The 21,539-nt window shown below is 63.3% G+C and overlaps 2 protein-coding genes across 25 annotated transcripts in view; both read right to left on the bottom strand.

The window, feature by feature from the left end:
* Positions 1–63: 63 nt before the first annotated feature.
* On the bottom strand, positions 64–3,120 carry MDK (midkine). Of its 5 annotated transcripts, none has more exons than XM_033860576.2 (6): positions 2,789–3,120; positions 1,717–1,793; positions 1,401–1,568; positions 1,124–1,285; positions 704–769; positions 64–432 (listed from the first exon to the last, which is right to left on the bottom strand). In XM_033860576.2, the coding sequence occupies exons 2-6, from the start codon at positions 1,790–1,792 to the stop codon at positions 407–409; spliced, it is 498 nt and encodes a 165-aa protein (XP_033716467.1). In that variant the 5' UTR covers position 1,793; positions 2,789–3,120; the 3' UTR covers positions 64–406. The 5 variants fall into 5 exon arrangements, with proteins under 5 accessions (XP_033716467.1, XP_033716466.1, XP_073664958.1 ...); XM_033860575.2 differs by lacking the exon at positions 2,789–3,120 and adding an exon at positions 2,504–2,782; XM_073808857.1 differs by lacking the exon at positions 2,789–3,120 and adding an exon at positions 2,348–2,497.
* A 306-nt stretch (positions 3,121–3,426) lies between these two features.
* The window catches only part of LOC101320656 (diacylglycerol kinase zeta), a 32,314-nt gene continuing 14,201 nt past the window's right edge, over positions 3,427–21,539 (bottom strand). For 3 of the 20 annotated variants that reach the window (XM_033860566.2, XM_033860567.2, XM_073808854.1), the window contains 30 exons: positions 15,216–15,324; positions 14,826–14,921; positions 14,429–14,506; positions 13,164–13,220; positions 12,696–12,764; positions 11,759–11,830; positions 11,535–11,651; positions 11,364–11,435; positions 10,995–11,090; positions 10,620–10,702; positions 10,456–10,516; positions 10,256–10,369; positions 10,026–10,166; positions 9,497–9,575; positions 9,248–9,303; positions 9,022–9,084; positions 8,848–8,921; positions 8,648–8,759; positions 8,151–8,350; positions 7,899–7,999; positions 7,714–7,793; positions 7,554–7,623; positions 7,377–7,417; positions 6,694–6,833; positions 5,813–5,844; positions 5,504–5,547; positions 4,912–5,032; positions 4,800–4,833; positions 4,461–4,560; positions 3,427–4,213 (listed from right to left, as the gene is read on the bottom strand). In XM_033860566.2, coding sequence (XP_033716457.1) covers positions 4,097–4,213; positions 4,461–4,560; positions 4,800–4,833; positions 4,912–5,032; positions 5,504–5,547; positions 5,813–5,844; positions 6,694–6,833; positions 7,377–7,417; positions 7,554–7,623; positions 7,714–7,793; positions 7,899–7,999; positions 8,151–8,350; positions 8,648–8,759; positions 8,848–8,921; positions 9,022–9,084; positions 9,248–9,303; positions 9,497–9,575; positions 10,026–10,166; positions 10,256–10,369; positions 10,456–10,516; positions 10,620–10,702; positions 10,995–11,090; positions 11,364–11,435; positions 11,535–11,651; positions 11,759–11,830; positions 12,696–12,764; positions 13,164–13,220; positions 14,429–14,506; positions 14,826–14,921; positions 15,216–15,324 — 2,629 coding nt within the window. In that variant the 3' untranslated portion in view covers positions 3,427–4,096. Of the gene's footprint in view, positions 4,248–4,460; positions 4,580–4,799; positions 4,834–4,911; positions 5,033–5,503; positions 5,627–5,812; positions 5,845–6,693; positions 6,834–7,376; positions 7,418–7,553; positions 7,624–7,713; positions 7,794–7,898; positions 8,000–8,150; positions 8,351–8,647; positions 8,760–8,847; positions 8,922–9,021; positions 9,085–9,247; positions 9,304–9,496; positions 9,576–10,025; positions 10,167–10,255; positions 10,370–10,455; positions 10,517–10,619; positions 10,703–10,994; positions 11,091–11,363; positions 11,436–11,534; positions 11,652–11,758; positions 11,831–12,695; positions 12,765–13,163; positions 13,221–14,428; positions 14,507–14,825; positions 14,922–14,993; positions 15,189–15,215; positions 15,325–15,620; positions 16,374–17,142; positions 21,243–21,539 lie in introns of those variants that run through there. The other 17 variants (XM_073808842.1, XM_033860561.2, XM_073808855.1 and 14 more) reach the window with 14 other exon arrangements.

Here is a 21,539-nt window from a genome sequence, read left to right as displayed (position 1 = left end):
CCTCCAGCCCTCTCTTTCCTCCATTCTCCCACCTCCAACAAATCACCACAGCAAACTTCCTGGGAAGGGGCTTTTATATATTAAAAGAAAGCTTTTATTGGGGAAAAAAAAAAAAAGACATTTATTTCTTTCTTAGTAATGGCATCATTGGGGGAAGAAGAAAAGTGGGTACAGGGGAATCAAATCCCTTTGGGTAAGGCTCAAGCTGCCTAGAATCCCTTGTCCCTCCCCACTTTGGGCACTTGGGGTGGGTGTAGGCAAGTGGAAGGGAAGAAGCAGGGCATGATTGATAAAGCTAATGAGTAGGCAAAAGGCACTGGTGGGTTATATCCTGGGCCAGGAGAGGGAGGGCGTGGGCCAGGCCTCCGAGTAAAGCCAGGGGCTCCTTGGCATCCAGGCCTGGCCGCTAGTCCTTTCCCTTCCCTTTCTTGGCTGTAAAACAAGAAAGAAAGACCGCATTAGCAGGGTTTGGGTGACCCACTGGAGACCCCCTTCCCCCCAACACAGACATTAGAGAAGAGAAAATTCTGCCCCCTGGTGGTTCTCTATCAGCTAGCCTGGAAGCCCGTGGGACAGGACAGCCATTATGATGCTGGACATTCCTCACTCCCCCCAGCTTAGACTTTGGGGATCAGAAAACCTTCAAGTTCCCGGTCTCAGTCCTGGTCCCAGCAGCCCTGGACAACAGCCTCAGTCCCCTCACCTGACAAGTGGGCAGATTCCACTCTGCCCTGTTGGCCTCCAGGGCTGCTGTGAGTCAGGAATGAAGCTAAGGGAAAGAGGAAGTAAGGACTGTGAAGTCCTTCCCATATAGAAACTGCCCCCACCTGCTGGAGAGATGACAAAGCCAAGCTGTCCCTGTACGATTTCCCTGAATCCCAAGCCAAAGGCTCCAACAGAACAGCTGACTTTGTCCTTACTTGAGCCAGGATTTCAACCTCCCGAGCACCCTCTGCGGGGGCCCTCAGTACCGCCCACCTAAGGTGTCTCTACCTACAGGGAAACCCGGTACAGACACGTCAAAAATTCACTGGCCGGGATCCAAAACTTCAGGCTTTACCCACTCCCTTCACAGGTAGGGGCAGCCACCTGTGATGACCCCACCCCTGGCCCCTCTGCTAACCTTTGGCCTTGGCTTTGGTCTTGGGGGTGCAGGGCTTGGTCACACGGATGGTCTCCTGGCACTGGGCATTGTACCGCGCCTTCTTCAGGGTGCCTTGGCGGGCTTTGGTGCCTGTGACCCCATCACATGCCTCCCAGCTCTCAAACTTGTACTTGCAGTCGGCTGGCGGGAGAGTGCCCGGGTCAGAGCTGGGTGGCCTGTGGCCCCCTCCACGGGTCTGCTCAGGTCCCCGTGAGGCTGGGCCCCCTGCCTACCCTCCGCCTGCGCCCCACCTCACCTCCAAACTCCTTCTTCCAGTTACAGGGGACCCGGCACCGGATGCGTTGCGTCTGGGCCCCGCAGGTGCCCTCGCGGAAACCCACGCCGCAGTCCTTGCTGCTGGGGGTGCAGGGCCCCCAGATCCACTCCGCGCACTCGCTCCCCGGGCCTCCCTTCTTCACTTTGTCTACAACGCATGGGGAACAGAGCTCAGGACCCGGGCCAGGAGAGACTCACTCGGAGACCCCTTCCTGGAGTCCCGGCCTCGGAACCGAGGCTGCCGGCCTCACCTGCCCGGCTCCAGCCCTCCTTAAACCCCCCACCCTCCATATCACCTTTCTTTTTGGCCACCGCGGAGGTGAGCGCCAGCAGGGCGAGGAGGGCGAGGAGGAGGAAGCCTCGGCGCTGCATCCTGGGGGTAGAGCACGGGTCAGAGTCCTCACTGGGGGCCGCAGGCGTGAACCTCCCACCCCCTTTCCCCAGTTTCCAGGCCCAAAGGGTCGGGCTGCTACTGCGGTGGCGGCGGACTTGGGGGGCTGGCCCCTCCCCGCCAGCCGGGGCGCACAGCGGGAGGAGTCGCCCCAGGGGCCGCCTGGAGCCCGGGACTCAGCTCAGACCCCCACCCCGCCTCCAGCCCCCACATCGGCAGCGGCCGAGGGGCCGAAGCCGCCGCGCGCCCTCCGGGGCCCCGCACGCTCACTCGCTCGCTGCCCGCGCTGCTTCGCTCCCTCCCGCGCCGGGCCCGTCCCGCTCCGGCCGCCGCGGCCCCTTTTGTCTCCAGAACCGGTCTGAGCCGGTCACATGGGCCCCCGCCCCCTCCCCCCCACCGACGAAGGACCTGCCCCGCCCCCTCCCCTCAAACCCGCGCCGCCCCCCGACCCCGGCGTCCCCGCCTCCGCTCCCTCCCCGAGCCCCCCGCGCCTCTACCCCCTCTTCCCGCCGCTCGGCCCCACACCCTCGCCTTGCCTCGTCTCGCCCGGCCGGTGCCCTCCGCTTTCAGACGCCGGGCTCTCCTGGCGTCCCCAGCCCCAGCCCCGGGTCTCCGTCCTGTCCCGGCACGCCCTGTCCCCAGTCCCCAGTCTCGCGCTCCCTCGGCCCGGGCCCCTGTTTGCCGTCCCCGACCTCTGCCCCCTCCTCGGGGCCGTCCCCTTTCCCCTCTGGACGCCAGCTTCCCTTCATGGCCACGGAGCTTTAGGTGGAGACCAGGAGGGAGCGCGGAGTCCCGGGTGTGTCACAGGTCCCGGCGCGGGGCCCGCGTTCGAGCCTGTGTGCGGCTCTGTCCGTCGAGCCCCGGGTGCAGTGATTAACCCCGTCGAGGCCCCGCTCCGCCTCCCAGGGCCCGCTCGACTCTCAGCGCCCCTTAGATGCTGGGGAAGGAGCGCCAGCCCCCGCCTCGGGTCGCTTCACCAGGTCTGCAGTGAGATGCTCTGCTCAGTGTCGGGATGGGGCTCGGACGGGGGACCCCAGAAAAGCGCACGGGTCGGAAGGGCGCGGAGGCCACTGCGCCTTTCTCCACGCGCAGGTTGGCGGGGGGCGGGGGAGCTGGGGAAGGAGGAGCCCGCAGGCCTGGATTTGGTTAAGATTTAGAGCCGACAGCAGCCGTCTGAGAAGTTCCAGACGCGGCCCGGCAGCGGCTGCAAACGCCCACCCCTTCTGAGCCTGGAGGCTCGGGGATCACCTCATCCGATACCCTAAACAGCGAAAGCAGTTGAGGCCAGGAGGAGGGGGTTTGCCCCAGGCCACAGGGCGACCCGGCCCAAGAAACCAGGCCTCGCCCCCGCTCCACCTCTTTCACTTTCATTGTTATCTTCCCCGCGGGAAGCGGGAAGCAGGAGGAAATCAGCTCCTCCCCCGGCCACGACCAGCGCGGCAGCCAGGCAGAGGTCAGGTCCTGGGCAGCCCCTCGGACCCCACCCCGAAACGGGAGCCAGGATCCCTCGAAATGAGTATGGTTCTGGGTCGACGGCGTCCAGTCCCCCACCCGGAGGATAACCCAGCAGATTCCACCGCTTCTGGAAGACCTCCCCCACAAAAAAAGAAAAGCGGAAAGGAAAAAAAATCCACTTTACTGAGTCACACCCAGCTGTAAACATGTCACCGTGAAAGCCCCCACCCCCACCCCCCAGGCCACACAGTCGGAGGTGAAATGACTGGGTTTGGGAGGAGGGTCACCGGGTAGGTGCTAAGCAGGGCAGCGGGCAGGCAGATGCAGCAGGCTCCGTGTATTCGGGAAGAAGCCCTGGGGGCGGGGGTGGGGGGGGGGTGTCAGGGCGGGAGAGGGGCCCAAGCTCCCAGGAGCCTCAGAGTGAGGGTCCTCAAGGACCCGGAGGTTTAGGAAGCGTCTTCCTGGGGGCTCCCTCACAGGGCCTCCGGGCTGTGGGCCCTCAACTCCACGGCACCCACTGCAGGGAAGGTGAGGGCCCCCCCAGCCCCCCCAATGGTCTGCCCAGCCCAGTCCAGTCTCCTGGTCCCCTGTGAGCCTCTGGGTCAGGCTGTGGCCTCAGGGGGCCGGGTGAGACCCCACCCCAGCCCCTGGCCCCCAGCTCCTCAGAGTCCAGCCCTAGGTCTGGGCAGCTCCACAGGGAGCAGCACAGGGCTCCTTCCCTGGGTCCTGGGTCCCGGGTCCCTCTGTGGCCCTCCGCCTGGAATGTGGCAGTGAGGTGGGCGAGGAGGGGCTGGTCCTCTGGTGGCCCGTCGCCCTGCTGCGCAGCGGCCTCACACAGCCGTCTCCTGGTCCTCCCGCTGGATCATCTGGTAGTGCTGCCGGTTCTCCAGGTACGCGGCCAGTTCCGTGTCCTGAGCCCTCTCAGCCCGCTGCCGGGGAGTGTCGCCCTGGATGAGGGGGGGCTGCCATCACCTCAGGGACCTGTCGGCCCCAGCAGGCTTAGAAGACGGGGGCTCTTCCCTCGGGAGCAGCCAACTCCTGCTGTCTCAGGTTCTCGGGGTCTGGACCGTGCTGGCTGAAGGACAGCTTTGGATCCCCGGAGGCGGCCCTCCCCCAGACCCCCCTCTCCCCGGGCTGGAGTTTGGGAGAGGTTTGCTTGCGTGGATCCCCTGCCTGCCCTGCTAGTCTGCTCACCTGCTGGTCTGTCTTCATGAGAGAGGCCCCGGCCTCCACGATGTAGTGGCAGATGGTACGCTGGCCCAGGGCTGCGGCCTGGTGCAGACAGGTCTCCCCGCTGGGGGAACAGGGGCTAGCTGTGGACCCCATCCAGTCCTCTGAGCCCTCCTGTCTCCCAAAGGCCATTAGAAAGGGCAGGAAGTTCAGGGTCCTGGGGCAAGGGGGGGGGGTGGCCCAGAGGATGACAGATGTGACCAGGAAGGGTTTATGGGCTCTGACAGGACCAAATGGGAGGGGCTCGATAAAGACGGGACAGTTTCCAGGGTAACTGGGGTCCTGCACTGCCCGCATACTCACTTTTCCTCCACAGCATCAAGGATCTCTGTGGGGGCTGGAGAAGGGGGAGGGGGAAGTCAGAGAGGCCTAGCAGCCTCTCCCTCCTCCCAGGGGCCCCAGTGGCACAGCTCACCGTGGTCCAGCAGGTAGCGGACCACCTCCTTGCTGCCGGTGCTGACGGCGTGGTGCAGGAGCGTGCGGCCCCGCTCGTCCCGGTGCATGAGGTCGCCCCCGGCTCGGTGCAGCTCCTGGAGCTGGGGGCAGGAGGCAGAGCAGGGCTGGGGCTCCTCAGGGCCACCCTGCTTCCAGCCACAGAAACACCCCCCAACTCACACAGGCCCCAGGCTCCCTAGGGGCCTCTGGGGGTCTTTCTGGAGCGCAGGGGAGACACGATGGGCTTCTCTCACCCCAGGCGCCCCTGGACACCCCGGGAGCACTGACGACCGAGCCTTGGAGGCTGCGGTTCCTCTAAGGCTCGATCCTGTCTGAGTACCAGGGACAGGCAGAATGCGCTAGGAAGCCCCTATGCAGGGACACCGACTGTGGGCTGGACAGGGATGGGGGGCATGGCTGACGGGAACAACCACACGGAGGCCCCACAGAGGCCCAGGCGACGACAGATGACCGCACCTCAACAGATCAGCTCTTGGCCCAGCCCAGAGGCCCCACTCCCCAGGGCCTGAGGGGGCTGCCAAGGGGAAGAAGCCCGAGCCTGGCACTAGTACCTTACAGAAATCGTTCCTCTTGGCAGCCTCGATCAGCTCTTCACCTGCACAGAACACCTGCCTGTTACTCTCTGGCGCTGGACGCCTAGGCATGTGTCGGTGTGTGAACATACGTCTGAGGTACTATTGTGCAGAGAAGGGGGCCTGTTGGGGCACGTATGCCAAGGGCTGTGGGCTCATGGTGACTGTGACGTAGCTGTGTTCTTGTGAGGCTGCGTATGGGCTCCAGCCCACCCGACCCCACCACCCCACCGAGCCTCGGTCCTAGGACCAGGGAGGAAACAGGGGCCCTGCAGGGAGAGGCCTCACCTGTAGGGGGTGCAGCATCCCCTGGCAGTGACCTGCAAACAGAGCAGGATGAGATGTGGCAGGGCTACAGGTGACATGGCTACAGCACGGGCCCAGCTTGTCGCCCTCCCCAGCCCCAACCCGGGCGCCCTCTGTCCTTTCAACAGTTTATTGAGTGCCTCCTATGTGTCAAGCGATGTTCTGGGCACTGGCAACACAGCAGTGAACATGGCGGGTGGAGAACTTGCTCTCAGGGAGCTTACATTCTAGTCAGAGAGACAAGTAAACAAATAAATAAGGTATTTTGAAACAGCAAGAAGTGCTACAAAGAATAGGAGACAGGGTAGTGTGATTGAACAGCAACTTCAGGTGGGGCTCCTGGGAGACCCTGAGGAGGAAACACCCAAGCTGAGAGATGAATGGAGGGGCAGCTCTGTGAAGATCGGGGAGGCAAGGAGAAGTCCAGAGGTGGGCAAACTTGTGCCTTGAAGAACCCAGAGGCGAGTGCGGCTGGACTGTGGTGATGGAGCAGGGAGGGCGCTGGTGGGGTCAGAGACCACCAGGCTCAGGCTGCGTGGGATGAAGTGACCAGGTACGGGGGAGGGCACATTGACTGCAGGGTGGGTGCTGGGGAAGAAGGTTCCAGGCTGGGGGGAGAGAGCAGGAGGCCAGGGGCTCTGTGGTGTGCTCAGACACGGCGGGCGGATGGTGGGGTGGAGGGCTGGCAGGCTGGGTTCAGTTTGCTGCCTGTGGGTCAGTGGGGAGGGGCCAGTGGGGACCGCAGGCAGCTGGACGTGCGTCTGACACTCAGGGAAGGGCTGGGGCGGAAGACAGGGCTTGAGGAGCCGCTGCCTTACGGGTGGGATTTACAGCCAGGGCACTGGCTGAGGCCTGGGACTCACCGGGGCCTGGGTGAGCAGGGCGAGGTGGGGAGAGGGGAAGAGGGGGTTGGGAGGTCGGGTCGGGCAGACGCCCCCAGCAGCTCAGGGTCCAGGATATAAATCTCATCCTGTGCGATCTCGGTCACGTAGTTGAGGTGTTCCTGCGGGTGGGGAGGTCAGGGCCGAGAGTCAGGGCCCTGCAGGGTGGCCAGGGTGGTGGTGAAGGGGCTTCCAGGCCAGGAGACCTGGAGAAGCCTCTGCTGTGAGCAGGAACGCTGACAGGAGGCAGGCGGGCCAGTGGCCCTGCCAGTCCCCTGTCCCCTCCCCCATTCTCCTCTCCTCTCCTGCCACCCAAGCCCATACCCTGACCTCCACACAGCGGGCCCCCCAGCTGGCCAGCCCCTTTCTACTGCTAAGCGTTTACCCAGGTGACCAGGCCTCTGGCCAGAAGTGCCTTTCCTTCCGTGTCTGGATGGATGACAGCTGTGCCGTGAGGGCCGCCCCCACCCCACCCCAACCCAGCGAGCCCTGTCCGGGCACACGGGCTCCCTTCTCCCGTCAGCACCATCCCTGTGCACGGCCCAACCGCGGACACTATGGGACGCAAGGACGGCTGTGCCCGGCTGTGGAGGGTGGCCTAGCAGGACAGGGGACACTGGGGCCCCGGAGCCGGCGGCGGACGGAGCAGGACGGCGAGTGCTCACCTGCGCCCTGTCGATTCTGTAGAAGCGGCTAGCAGTGGTGGCTGTGGGGAGAGACGTGGCTGAGGAAGGGGGCCCTTGTCCAGGCCTAGGTCTTCTGCCGCCCCACCTAGGACCCCCAAGGGAGGGGGCAGGACACGGCCCGGGACCACCCTGAGCTGGCCCTTCGGGGCCACTCACCATCCAGGAAGCACCACTTGGGGGAGAGTTTCTGGCACGTCGGAGACTTGGCTCCAGCACCTTCGGGCTCCTGTCGAGAGAAGCAGAGGCCGGGGCTGGGGGTGACCAGAACCCGGGGCAGGAGGGGGCAGCCCAGGCAGGCCCCAGACCTGCTCCTCACCTGCCTGAGCCTCTCGATGTGGGCGCGGCACAGCTCCAGGTCGCTGTCTCCCGGGACCACCACGGTGCCCAACGGCACGGCTGGAGGACAGAGCGGCTGTCAGCAGCTGGCTGCGCTGCCCCCCACCGCCCTGCCCTCAGGGGACCCGGCGCTCCTCGGCGCCCCCAGCCCCGTTCGCCACTCACAGGCCTCTTTGAGCTGCTCCTTGTCATAGTGCAAGGCCTCGTAGTCGTGCATGCTGACCCTGCTCACCTGGATCCGCAGCTGCTCCGGCACTGGCTGCTGGCTGCGGGCGGGGCGACCACACAGCACTCGGCCAGGGCTCTCCTGGGCTTCCCGTCCCCGCCAGGCACCGAGCCACGTGCCCCACCCAGCTGCCTCGGGGGACTGTGAGCCTCCTTTCCAGATGGGAAAACCGAGGCTGGGGAGGGGCATACTCGCTGTGCAGGGGGGCGGCGCTCCGCCGCTTGGCCTTCTGCACCATGGTGGCCTGGTTGCGCAGGGAGATGCGGATGCATGAGGCTGCGAGCTTGCAGGGCTCACCATCCACCTGCACTGGGATGGCCTTAGACGTGGTGAGCAGCACCTCTCGGCACTGTGTCAGCCGCTCGCCGTGCCCGCCCACCTGCAGTGCTGCCTGTGGGCGCGAGAGGCTCAGGCCAGGGGCCGGGGGGGGCAGGACCTCAAGCTCTGCTTTTCCCAGGGATGCTCTGGCCAAAGTGAGAGTGACCCCCCGCCCCATGGAGAGCAGACGGAGGGTGAGACCCCAGCCAGAGAAGGAGGTGAGGGTCAGCTCTCCTGTCCTGGCCAATGAAGGAAGTTTGGTGACTGCCCCCCCCTTCCATCTCGGGGCCAGGCTCCGGGGCACTGTGGGGACAGGGCCGGGGCAAAGCAGGGCCGGGGCTCTAGATGGTCTCCGTGCTGGCTCACTCACCAGGGATGTCATGGTAAAGCCAATAACCTCGAGGTAGCCATCATCATGCCGCTGGGGCTCAAAGTCATGGTGCTCCCCAGGGTGGCCCCAGGGCATGGTGCCCGCACAGTACCTGGAGGGGAGGGCACCACAATGGGCTTCAGAGGACAGGCGTGCAGGACAGAGGCAGCAGGGCCCACACAGAGCCCTTCCCTCCTCACCTGGGGATGTTCAGGAAAACAATGCACTGGGGTTTCAGGTCCTGAATCTTGGGGGTCAGGTCAGTCCCGTCACACTGGAGGCGGGAACGGTGGAGGGTGTAGAGGGTATATGTACCCAGGTGGTCTCCCTTCCACTGGGCCCGCCCACCCTGCCTGCCAGCATGGCCCACTCACCACCACGCGGATGTGCTTGGCCAAGTCCTTGGAGCTGCCCATCAGGAAGTCGGAGAAGGCTGTCTGTGGGAGACAGAGGGTGTCACCATCTGGTGACAGGTAATTGCCTTCACCGCTGCCACGCAGGGGTCCTGCGGCCTGGGAGACACAGGTGGGCAGGGGGCACAGGCGGTAGAACAGGTGGGCATGGGAATGGTGGGGCATAGCTGGCAGACCCCAGACTCACCCCGGCGTAGAACATCTTATTCCGAAAGCGGCTGTTGAATTTCTCTGGGTTGGCCTCTGGGTGGTGACAAGAAATAGGGGACAGTCAGTTGTTCTGAGCCTGCTGGGGCTTCCCAGGCTGGGGTCAAGAGGGAGGGTTGAGAATGAATGCCTTTTACTGGGAAGGGCAAGATCTGGTCCTCTCGGGGACCCCCTCCTGTATCCCTCCCTCCCCAGCCTCCCCAGGCCTCCTCAGCAAAAGTCTGCCAACCTCGAGACTCGTGAAACTCCAGGGTGACGTGGGCATCAAAGCCCAGGCTGAAGTAGTTGTTGAAGACATCCAGCGGCAGCTGGAGAAAGGCCAGGGACGGGCATGAGGGCTGGCCGGCTCAGCCCCCGCGTTTTCAGCCCTTTCCCACACAGTCACGTCCACCAGACAGCTCTGCCCCCAGCCCACCGGCCTCGGCCCTGCCGTCTGAGCTCCCGGGCTAAGTGCCCCGCGCACAAGGGCACCCCGTGCCCTGCTGGCCCTCTCTTCCCATAGCCCTCCCCCCGACGGGCCGTGTTCTGCAGGAGCCCCACGAGAGCCGGGACTTGGTTTTGCTCGCTGCTGAGAACAGACGGTGCCCGGCAGTAGCAGGTTCTCAGTAAACATGTGCTGAGTGGCTGAGTGACAGCTACCTCGTGAGGCGAGTACCGTTACTCCCTCCTCCTGTGAAGAGGTCGAGGTCTGGAGACACCAAGAGTCACCCTGGGTCCCAGGATCCCAGACACCCCCGGCCCTGCCCCGGCCGACCCACCCGGTCGGTGGCCCCCTCATCTCGCTCCTCAGGCCCCGCCTCGGGGTTGGGCTCAGCACGGAGGTCCCAGCGGTCCAGCTGCACCACGTTGCCCTCCTCTACGTGGGAGAGGATCTTGGACACGGGCTCATCGGTGTAGCCCTGGGGGGAGGCAGGAACTGAGCCCCTCCGGGGTCTGGGCCTTCCCTGCTGCCCCGCCCTCCCCAGCTCCCTGCCCTGTGGGCACTCACCCCACCCCAGTTGAGGGTGCGGGCCAAGTCGTTGCCGGTGCCCAGGGGCAGGATGGCGACGGGTGGCGGTGGTTTTAAGCGCAGCTGGTCCAGGGTGGAGAGGATCCAGCCGACCTGCAGCGGGCAGAGCACGAGAGGCCAGGTCAGAGTGCGAGGCCAGGGCCGGGCCGGGCCGGGCCAGGAGGGGCAGGAGCGCTCACCGTGCCATCGCCCCCACAGGCCAGGATCCGCAGGTTGTGCACCCGGCGGTACATCTCCAGCCTGGGGTCAGAAGACAGGAATGGGGTCAGGGTCCGCGTGCTGTACCCCGAGCGCCAGGCGAGCCCCTGCCACCATCCCCACGAGAGCCCTGGCAAGTACTTACGCCTCCTTGGGCCCTCCCTGGCTCAGGTCAAAGACTTGCCGGGGATTGAGATACCAGAGGAAGGACTGGATGATCTTGGCGCCCTGTGGGAGACCAGGAGCCGACAGGGACGGGGCGGCGGGGGGCGGGGGGGAGGCAGTCAGGGGTGGCGGGCTGAGGTGAGGAGATGCGTGGGGAGAAGGGTGGGAACTGTGGGAACAAGGCCTAGGCAGGGGCGAAGGGTGGAGACAGAATTGGATTTTCTCAGCGTCCCTGGGAAAGAGGAATGGGGCAGAAGCTGCAACAGAACCTGGGAACAGCTGCTGCGGGGAGGGCCGTGAGCTTGACCCCATCCCTCCCCCAAGGCACTCAGTGGAGAGGGCAGACTGTGGGTACCTGGTTGCCCCCACTCTTGGGGTTCACGAACACCAGCAGGGGCTTCATGAGGGGGGACGGGGTGGGCCTGATGATGAAGGGTCTCCAGCGGCCCTCCTTGGAGACACAGAGAGCCCATAAGGCTCTTTCCTGTCTTGGCAGACCCCGCCCCTGTTCCCTTGTGATCACACCGGGTCACACCTCACAGTGGGCCTGGCCATAGAGAGGCACCTCGGATCTGACCTCTCACCTTCCTCAGGGCCGCAGAGCCCAAACTGACCCACTGGTGGCCGAGCTGGCAGCATCAGCCCAGGGGGCTCAGCATCCCCCCAAACAGGCCCCTCTCTCCTGTTCCCCCCCTCCAGCTGCCCACCTGGTCCCAGGTCTAACCTCAGGCCCTTTCTTGCTAGATTTCCTCTTGAAGGATGCCCTCTTTTTCTTCTTGCTTGCCTTGAGGGTATTCTGCAAGGGAAGCAAGGATGTTGGTGACAAGGTGGGTGGGCCCAGGTGGCTGGCAGACCCTAGGTGTCTGTGGGGGTCAAGGGTGCGGGCAGGACTCACCTGGGGCCTGCGGGCACGGAGGATCCAGGTGGGTGGGATGACCACGGCGGCGTGGACCCCCAGGGAGCACGGCTCCTCGATCTGCTGCAGCATGAAGCAGGACACCTTGCTGTGGTACTAGAGGGGGTTGGTTGGCGTGGCTGAGCCAGACCCAGCTGAGACCCGGGACCCCCAACCCAGTGCAGCCCGGGGGCCAGCCCGCAGGTAGGGCGAGCAGCACTCACGGCTTGCTTGCACCAGGAGCAGCTGATGGCCACGATCTCCTTGCTGTGGAAGGTGAACTTCTGCTGGAAGCCCTAGGGCGCACAGGGTGATGAGGGCAGCCGGGACCCGGCCTGGAGCAGCAGACCCAGCCCCCTTCCGGTGCCACCCTTTCTCCACCCAGGGCAATGGAGCACGTTTTTTAAAAATAAAAGAACTGTAAAATGAGTCCCTAGGGTAGGGAGGGAGGCTGAGCCAGGTGCCCACAACTGTCTTTAGTTAATTGCGTGATCTGCTGCAAAGGGGTCCACAGCTAACTCCTGCCTGATTCCAATCCCTCCTTCCTGACCCAGGCTCGCCAGGCCCGCCAGTGCACTCTGAAAGTTCTTTATGGTACCGATCACATTCATTCCTGCTCATTCCACACACGTTCCTCGCGGGCCTGCTGTGTGCCCCACACTGCTGGATACTGAGTGGACGGAGGAAAGAGGGACCTCTCAGAGCCTGAACTTACTGAGGGAGCAGACAAGAAGCAGACAATAAATAAGTCAACGAAACCACAACCACTGTGGACTGTGCTCAGGAAGCCCCCTGCAGCCTGTCTGGGAGCCACATCCTCCTCTAGGAGGACAGGGACCCGCTACCCAGCTCGGTGCTTGCCACCCAGCAGGCCCTAAACATGCATCGGCTGAGTTAATGAGGGAAAAAGTCTATATGCTTCTCAAAGGGCTCACTCGCGACTTCAGAGCAGCCCAGAGATGCTGCTCTAGAAGGCTTTCCTCCCTGCCCTCCTGCTCTGCCCAGCGACCTGGCTGCTCTGGAACTGGCTGGGCACTGCAGCCAGGCTGAGAGTGAGCCCTGACCACGGTCAGTGATGGACGGGCCACACGAGGCTCAGGGGCCGTAGGGCCTGGGGCCAGTGGGCAGCAGGCTGGCCAACTTCCTTGGGCAGGGCCTCACCTTCCCACAGTGCCGACACTTGCCATCCTGGCGTCGCCTGTGTACCCAGTGGTGCCGCACAAAGGTTGGCTGGCGGAGGAGAGAAGCGTCACCGGAGTAAGTGAGGGGTGGAAGCTTTGAATGTGGCCTGTGCCCCTCAATATATCAACAGTGAGGGGCAGGGGCTGCAGGACGCTCTCTGCAGTCCTGTGTGTGAGAAGGGGCTGAAGACTTCTCCCCGTGGCCCAGAGGTCAGGGCTCAGAGGAAGTACAGAGAGAACTGGGAGGCACAAGAGGTAGGCAGTGCCCTACCCCATCTGCAGGCAGGGCCAACCGGGCCTTCCCCTTTGAGACCCTCAGAGCCTCAGCCCTGTACCTCCCTGGGCCCCAGAGCCGCCTAGAAGGAGCTGAGCCCCTGGTGACACTCTGAAGACACTGCAGAGAGGTCCACTCAGGAAACCTGGGGCCCTAACTACCCTGGGCACTTACCTCACGGACGTTCCTGGAGCCTGATTCACGGAAGGATGGCTTGCAGCGGAAATTTATCTGTGAAACATGAAATGATCACCAAAACATCAGAACCTCCCTTCGTGGGGTCAGGCATATGGCCACCCCCTTCAGGAAGGCGTCACTCAGAGGCATCCTTGCAAGGTAGGGACAGCCCCCAATTATCCTGGGAGCCCTGAGAACGTGAGACACCTCTTCTCAGAAGCCCTCCTACATCCCCGTTCCTCTCCACTAGCCAGAAGGAATCTTTCCTTCCTCTGCCCAGTGTTCTGGGATGCGGGAGACAGCAAGCTCTGTATCCGTCTCCCCCACTAGAACAGCACCAAGGCTTACCCCTCCTCCACCTTTCCTCACCCTCCAGCACTCCCGACTCAGGCACATGCCGGCAGCCCAGTCCTCGCTTGCTGACTGGTCCCTGGAGATGGTTAGCTCATTTGTGAAATCCTGGTTTGATTTTCACCTTAGGGGGTGGTGTGATGGGTCTATAGTGCCTGGGGCTACACTGGTTTCTCTTCTCCTAACTGTCCCTGCTTCAGCCTTAGCAGAATTGTAGGGAAACCTCACACTACGAGTTGGGGGGTCGGGGAAGCAGTCCATGTTAGCCTTGTTCATGCCATTGCTAGTCCTACGGGATTTCTCTTATGCTGGTCTGGGTTTCTGCTGCCTGGGGAGCACTGATGGGCCATGGCAGCCCTCCCACCCTCTGCCTGGACCCACCCGCCCAGCATTCCTTCCACCTCCCTCCCTGGAAGCACATGGCCCAGACGTGCCCCCAGCTGCAGACACACTGTGGATAGTGGTCCTTGGGGAAAGGTCTTTACAGTGGCAGCGTGGAGGGGACTGAGCCAGGCTTCAGGGCCGCACAGGACTGGCCCTGACACAGCTGAGTTGCACAGCTTCAGCAAGGCATGGCCCCTTCTAAGTGTTAGTTTGGGAACTGATAAAATGGTGTCTTGGTCATCATTCATTACTTCATCTGGTTGAGTAATAGTCTACAAGCCCCACTCTGTGCCAGGCTTGTTCTGGGCAGTGGAGTCACAGTAACAAATAGAGGAGGAGCCAGGATGCAAATGCAGGCACCTCAGCTCCAGGGTCCTTGGCTCTTCACCACTACGCACACTGGGGTACCCCCGGCAGGTGATGTTTGTGTAACATGAAAATGCGTGTACAGATACACACGTGTGTGCACTGGGAGGGCTTTAGCACCCAAAGGGGAGGGGCCGGAGAGCCTGAGCAACCACACTCACCTTCTCTAGCTGTTCAATGCAGGGGGTGTGCACCACAATCTTGCACGCTGCACACTTCCTCCGGGACACTGATTTCTGCTGCAGGAAAGAGAGGGCCCCTGAGGCACCAGGTAACTCCACCCGGGATGCTGCCCCAGGGCAGGCAGAGAACTCCTCGCACCTGCCCCAGCACAGCTGCCCACTGTGTGCACCGGGAAGCCCCAGCCCTGGCATCAGGACACAGCCCCATTCCTCTCACCATCCTCGGGCAGCCCACCGCAGGGGTGCTTAGGTGAGAGCCTTGTTTCCGCCTTCCCCTGGAAGGGCAGCAGCCTGTCAGGCCCACAGGAATCGGTCTACAGGCTTCTAGACCTGGCTCCACCACCAGGGGGCAGTGTGCTGCACAGAGCTCACTCACCAGCATCTTGGCTACACAGTACTGCTCTCCAACATAGCAGAAGTCCCCGGACACGTTGGTCTCAAACCAGATGTGCTCCCCATACGTCGCTGACTCCTAGATCACAGGATGAGCACGCTTAGTGCACCCCTGCCCTGCCCGACCAACCCTCCCTCTCCCAATACAAACCTGCTCCAGCTGCCACAATCTACTTTGCTCCATCCTGTTTTCCCCACTGTCCCTTGGCTTTAAGGCTTGGCTCAAACGTGGCCATGCCAGGTCTGCCCTGACCCCACAGGCCCACGGGCTCTTCTCGCAGCTGCCCACAGTACCCTCAACCCGACTGCTCCGTGGCCCTGAGCCCGGCGGGGACTGGTCCTCATTTGCCCCTTGCAGCTCCCGGCCACTCACGCTCCAGTCCACAGTGCTCCGGATCTGCCGCTCAGGCTCACTGCGCGGGGCCCCGGGAGCTGGAGGAGGGGGTGCCAGGTGCTGGAGGCCTGACTTGGTGATGGCTTTCCTACAGAAAAGGAGATACCTGAGGCTAGCTGAGCACTCGGTGACTCTGCTTCCTTCCCCTCACCTAGGATCTCTGCCCTCACCGTGACCTCAACACCGGGTCAAGACAGGGATGGCGGTAGGGAGGGCAGAGGATGCCCTAAGGCAGCCCAAGACTCTGAGAGGATCCCCGAGGAGACTGGGCCCTCCTGAGAGTCCTGCTTGGCTTCCGAGCATGGCTCAGAGCTCTTCCCGAGCCGGGGGCCCTCAAGCCAGCCCCCGGAGGCCACTCGCCCTGCTGGCTGCAGCTATACCTACGCAAGCAGGGCACTCCAGGTCTGGGGTCCGGCTGACTTGCGCCGCAGGGCTACCTGGCGTCTGCGGGACAGCGGGCGCACGCAGGCAGGCATCCTGGGGCCAGCTGCAGTGCCCGAGGCTCTTCGGCCCCCCAGGCTGAGGTGCTGGCCTGAGGGCCGCTGCGGGCTGAGGGGCCGGTAGTAACCGTGCAGGCCCCAGAGGGCGCGGTCTTTCACCACGTCAGCGGGCAGCAGGTGGGAGGAGGCCCGGCGCCGGCGCCAGCGGGGAATGGGCAGCACGGGCAGGGCTCCCCGATGCGGGGATGGCCCCGGTCTCTTGGTGCCTGGCTGGGTGGCCGCCAACGACGCAACTGTCACATCCTCCTCCTGGACCCCCTCCTCCTCATCCATGCCCAAGAGCCCGGCCAAGAGCAGGGGTGCGCCCAGACGCAGGGCCCCAACAGTGGCAGGCTGCAGGGCAGGCACCTCATCCACGGTGAAGCGGGGGTTGCAGGCGGGGGGCGCGGTGCTGGAGCGCCGGCGGCTGGAGCGCGGGGCCCCCACCCCACAGCCCAGGAGGCAGCCCTGGAGCTGTGCGCTGGAGCGGCGCCGCTGGACCAGCGAGGAGGAGGCCTGCCCTGCAGGCGAGCGGCGCCGGGCCTTGCCTGTGGGCAGCCCCACGCCGCCGGGCCGCCTCTGCCCCTCTCCAGGGCCTGGCGCCTTCCGCTGGAAGTGTCTCCTAAAGAAGGTCTCCATGGCAGGGGCAGGCGGGTGGCTGTCGGGTGGAGACCGGGGGCATGAGGAGCTGGGCCAGGCCACGGCGTACCCTGTGCCCGGGAGCCCCGTCACAGCCGCTGCCCTTTGAGCAGAGAAGGGACACTTGGGAGGCATTGGGGGGGCGTCTGTGGCCTCTGAGCTCCATAAACGGGGTGCCTGGGGGTGCCAGAGGATCCAGCAGGGAGCCTGCACTCATCACTGTTCCCTGTGCGGCCCCAGGAGTGCTGGGTAGGAGGGGCTGCCAGCTCCCCATCTGGGATCCCCTGTCCAGGCACCATGATCCACCAAGCTCTAGCCCAAAGGGCTTCAAGTCCCTTGCCTGAAGCTGATGGAAAAGAAAAGAAAAAGGAAGGTGGAAGCCTGGAGCTGACCTAGACAGGCTGAGGGGCTGAGGGCAAGGCTTTTCCTCTCCTTAGGCCTTTGTTCTGCCACCAACACAGGGCACGTTAGGCTTAGGTGTCCCCTCCTGGAACATGGCACCAACCAAGCCATGGTAAGAAAACGAGGCTCCCTGAAGAGAAATTCAGTCCTGATACGACCCCCTGACTTGCAGTCAGGCTGACAGTGGCACTAGAAATGGAGAGGATCTGACGTCTGCCTTGGGGATTGAAGGCCCCCCGAAAACTGGAGAGGCAGCTGCACAGGGAGAGAAGCCACCAGGGGGACTTTGTGTGGGAAGCCACGAGAGCCGAGACAGTGCCTCTGCCTCTGGGTGTGTGTGTGCTCTTGCTCTGAGGGGCCGACAGTAAGAACTTTTCTGGTCTTACCTTTCTGAAGAGGCACAGTAAGGACATTCCATGTGTGAAAATGCTGGATGATGTCAGAAAACCCTTCCAGCTCTGCTGCTGAGGAAGCCCATGAACTGCACCTTGACCTGGGGGCCAATGCTCGAAGCCCAAATGCTGAGAATTCCAGACACTAAGCTACCCAGAGCTCCTCCTGCAGGAGCCTTGGCGACCACCCTTGCTCACCCATCCTCCCTTGACCTGGTCTGAACACAGGCTCCGCTTCCTCTGCCAGCTCACCTACCCCCTGCCGCCCCTTCCTCACAGGCGGCTGGGAGGACCTGCGCCCTCACCTCCCCCTAACAGTGCGGGAGGGACAGGAAGCCTGGTATGCTTCAGGGGGGCAACGCCTCCAGAATTCCCAGGGACACCTGTGTCCTGCCATCAAGTACTCTCCTGGGCCCTGGCAGCCACAGGGAGGTCTGAGTCACGGCCATGGGACACCTGCCTGGGGCTGACAGGAGAGATACTTCTGCTAGCTGAGGGCCTCTGAGAGAGAGTGGGAGCCCTGGACAAAAGGTGGAAGATGATGCGTCTGAGGAATCGGGGCTGGGCTGCATGTCCAGCGCCTACTCCTCCCATCCAACACCCCCACCCTTGATTTGCTACTGCCCTGTGGGCCCGGGCAGGCAGTGTCAGGCAGGGCCCTGGATGGCTGTGGAGGTACTGACACGGAGGCACCCATGCCTGGGGAAGCAGTGCTCGGGTCTGCCCAGCTCCGGGTCTCTGCCTCTTACAGTCTGCCAGCCTCTGCAGGTGACAGGGAGAAAGGCAGGAGAGCTCTTGGCTTCCTCCTAAAGTCAATGCCATCATGGCTTACGTTTACTGAGCACCCACCTGTAACAGGCACGGTTCTAAGCCCTCTGCAAACATGTGTACCATTTTATAAACCACAGCACCCTAGGGACTTCCCTGGTGGCGTAGTGGTTAAGAATCCACCTGCCTATGCAGGGGACACGGGTTTGAGCCCTGGTCCGGGAAGATCCCACATGCCACGGAGCAACTAAGCCCATGCGCCACAGCTACTGAGCCTGAGCTCTGTAGCCCGCAAGCCACAACTACTGGAACCTGCGCGCCTAGAGCCCGTGCTCCGCAACAAGAGAAGCCACCGCAATGAGAAGCCCGCGCACCGCAGTGAAGAGCAGCCCCTGCTCGCTGCAACTAGAGAAAGCCGGGCAACGAAGACCCGACGCAGCCAAAAATAAATAAATAAATAAAATTTAAATAAACAAACACATCACCCTAAAGAATAGATACTGTATCATGCCCCGTTCCTCATGGGAGACTGCGGAGGTAACTTGCCCAAAGTGCACAACTAGTCTGTGTGGAGCCGCTGCTGGAACCTGCCTCTACCTGAACCCCAAAGCCTGCGCCCCAGAGACGTGGCAGAGAGCAGGGACTTCCCTGCTGGGCCACGAGCTGGGACTAAGGTGGGATGCGGGGGAGGGAAGGGAGCCATAACAAGGACAGTAGCGGTCCCATTTACCCATCACCTACTATGCGACGGGCTCTGGGCGAAGTGCGTTCGTTTATCACCTCGTTTGGTCCTCACTACCACCACCTCCTGAGGCAGGATCGATGGCTCCATTACAGAGATGAGGAAACAGGCTTGAAGGGGTGCAGTAACGTGCTCCAAGATCCCTCGGCTGGTCAGCGGCAGGACTGGGACCTGAACCCAGGGCTGCCTGACGCAGGGTCTGCTCTGCACCCAGGAAGAGGAGCCTAAAGGCCCAGCTGCCCACTGCCCCAGGGCACTGGCTTGCCAGCACTGCCCCAGGGTATCAGCTTTCCCTGCCCGCCTGGTCAGGCCGCCCTGTGACAGCTGCCCAGCCCGGAGGAGATTAGTCAGCCGAACACACCGCCTGATGCGAGTGTCACCCAGAAAACAAAAGGCCACAGTCACTGGGGGTGGGGTGGGGTGCGGCAGCTGCTCTCTGGGTGGCAGTGAGGGCTGGACCCTGCCTACTGCCCCAGACCCACGACAAGAGGCGCCGGCAGGACGAGGTTGCCCGCACATCCACCTCATGACACGGGGGCGACTTACAGGTGCTCCCCTACCGCGTTCGAGCCCACACACTGCCCCGGGGTCTCCTCAGGGGCCTGACGGTGCAGTCACTGCGAGCGGGGCGGGGCAGGCTAGGCCAGCCTGGCCTTGTGTGGCCACGTGCAAAGCCCCTCCCTCACGGGCCTCAGTCTCCTTGTTGGTCCAAGGAGGCAGTCAGCTGGCTGACCTGACGCCTTATGACAAGCTCTCCTCTAAGGCACCCACTCCTCTACGCTCCCCCCAGGCCCCATGCTTCCTCTTCCTCCCGTCTCCATAGAAACCTCTGTCCTCTGGTCAGCAGTGGCCTGACTCCTGACTTCCTATCTCTGCTGAGGCTTTTCCTGGGTCTGCTCAGAAGCCCAGCCTGGTCTCAGGCCTGTCCCAGCCTTTCCCCTGCTTGGGCGTGGAGCTTCTCCCCACAGCACAGCTCCGAGTGGCAGCTTCTTGTCACCTCACGCTCTGTCACCTTCCACATACCACATGGTACGTGTAAAGGTCACCGGAGGACGCCCCACAGGGCTCTAACACCAACAGCAGAGCACGAATGGCTGCCCCTCAGCCTCCCAGTGGGGGACCTGGGGTAATCCTGTCACACCCGAAGGGAACAGAGTGGGAAAGGACTCACGGGCCCCGTCAACTGGCTGCTGGGAGCCTGGGGAGGACAAAGGATGCTACAGGGAGACACGCACAGTGGTGGCTGGCCATGCACCCCGGTGAACAGCACCGAGTGGGGCTGCAGGTGGCCAAGCTAAGGCAGCTGCCGGGGGTGAGCGGACACGAGTGCCTCAGCTTCATCGGCGACTGGCTAGGAAGCACAGGACTCTTGGCCTCCCAGCCAGACTGTCCCACACTCTATGTTAGCTTCAAGTGGAAAAGCCCATGAGCCTTGGCATCCTATATCTGCCATTGCTTTCCTGGGCTGACCAACTAACCTTTCTGAGTCTCAATTTTCTTATCTGAAAAATGGGGATGAAACGACCTAGTTTAGGAGGTTTGACATAAGGGAGGTTCGGATGAGATAACAGTAGAAAGTACCTGACTGCGGCTGGCAGAGAGGAGGGGCAGGGCAGGGCCTACGCCTATAGCAGACACCAGGGCGTGTGGATAGTGTCACCTCCTGGGGTCTGTCTCTGCCCACGGTGGGGGTGGGAACCCGGAAGGGGAAGCTGGAGCTCCCAGGATGGCCACCCCCACCCCCTGAGGAACAAAGCCTGGCAGCCAGAGCCGCCTGGGTGTCTGCTCCTGCTGTGATGAACGCCCTCTGCCCCTGGCACCAGGCCTGGCCCCCGGGGACCCCTCTGCTTCCAGAGGTGCTCACACAGGCCGCCCTGTGGGATTCAGTCAGAGTGCCCGTTCCACGCTGCGGACGGGCCCCTCACGCCCCTCTTCCCGGTGCAGGCTGGGAAGGGTGCCGTGTGGCCCCATTTCCAGCAGCCCCAGCGTCGGGGCCTGGAGCTGCTTCCCCAGGGTCTTGCTGCTCAGAAGCCACCTCTGGCTGCTTTGCTCCCACGGCCCTGAGGCTGAGGTCGGAGGGGAGGAGACGGGGACAGCTGGAAAGGGGGCCTGCCTGGGGCTGGTGAGGCAGGGTTCCTAGGTCTCTGTTCACTAAAAGGATCCTGCCCAAACCAAACCAAACCAAACCAGAATGCACGGCGGGGAGAGGTGGGCCAGGGCTGCATGGCAAAGGAGGCGACCAGGCCAGTCATGTTTACCTCAACAGGTCCTGCCCTGGCTCGGGGACAGGAGCTCAGACAGGAGCTCGGTTGGCCTACGCTTTGCCGGTCCCTTTCCATCAGCTTCAGGAGCCTCGACTGGGGATGGTGGTGCCCGGGCCCGCCCTGATCCACCCCTCCCCAGGCCCACCCAGACAGATCCAGGAGGGAGGAAGCAGAAGGCAAGGAAGGGTTGAGGCAAGCCCCTTTGACCTGATCTGGAAGGCAGGGCGGCAGGCAGGAGGTGGGCCAGCGGGCTGGGGTCCTGGGGGGGGGGGGGCAGGCGAGCCCCGGCTCCGCACCAGCTCCAGGCCGGCCTCCGGCTGAGCAAGTCCTAGTTTGGGGAGTGAGCTGCTGTGGCTGCTCCCCTGCCCCTCCCCCTCGCCACCCTCCTCCCCCACGCCTGAGACGGCCGTTATGAAAATAACCCGATCGGTAAGTGACTGCACTTCCTCTCCCAGCAGTGCAAGCAGGAGGCAGTGGGCGGGCACACACTCTCGCACGAGCCTCGCCTCCTGGCTTCTCTTCCCAAAGTCCCCAGAGGCCGGCTGAGCAACAGCTCAGTAGCCTCCCCTCCACGCGGCCCCCCGTACAGCTCAGCCCCTGCCTCAGCTCCGGGAGGG

This window comes from Tursiops truncatus, chromosome 8, assembly GCF_011762595.2.
Source record: "Tursiops truncatus isolate mTurTru1 chromosome 8, mTurTru1.mat.Y, whole genome shotgun sequence".
Lineage (NCBI taxonomy): Eukaryota > Metazoa > Chordata > Mammalia > Artiodactyla > Delphinidae > Tursiops > Tursiops truncatus.
The sequence above is the reverse complement of the archived record's forward strand: the minus strand, read 5'-3'. Positions and strand labels throughout refer to the sequence as shown.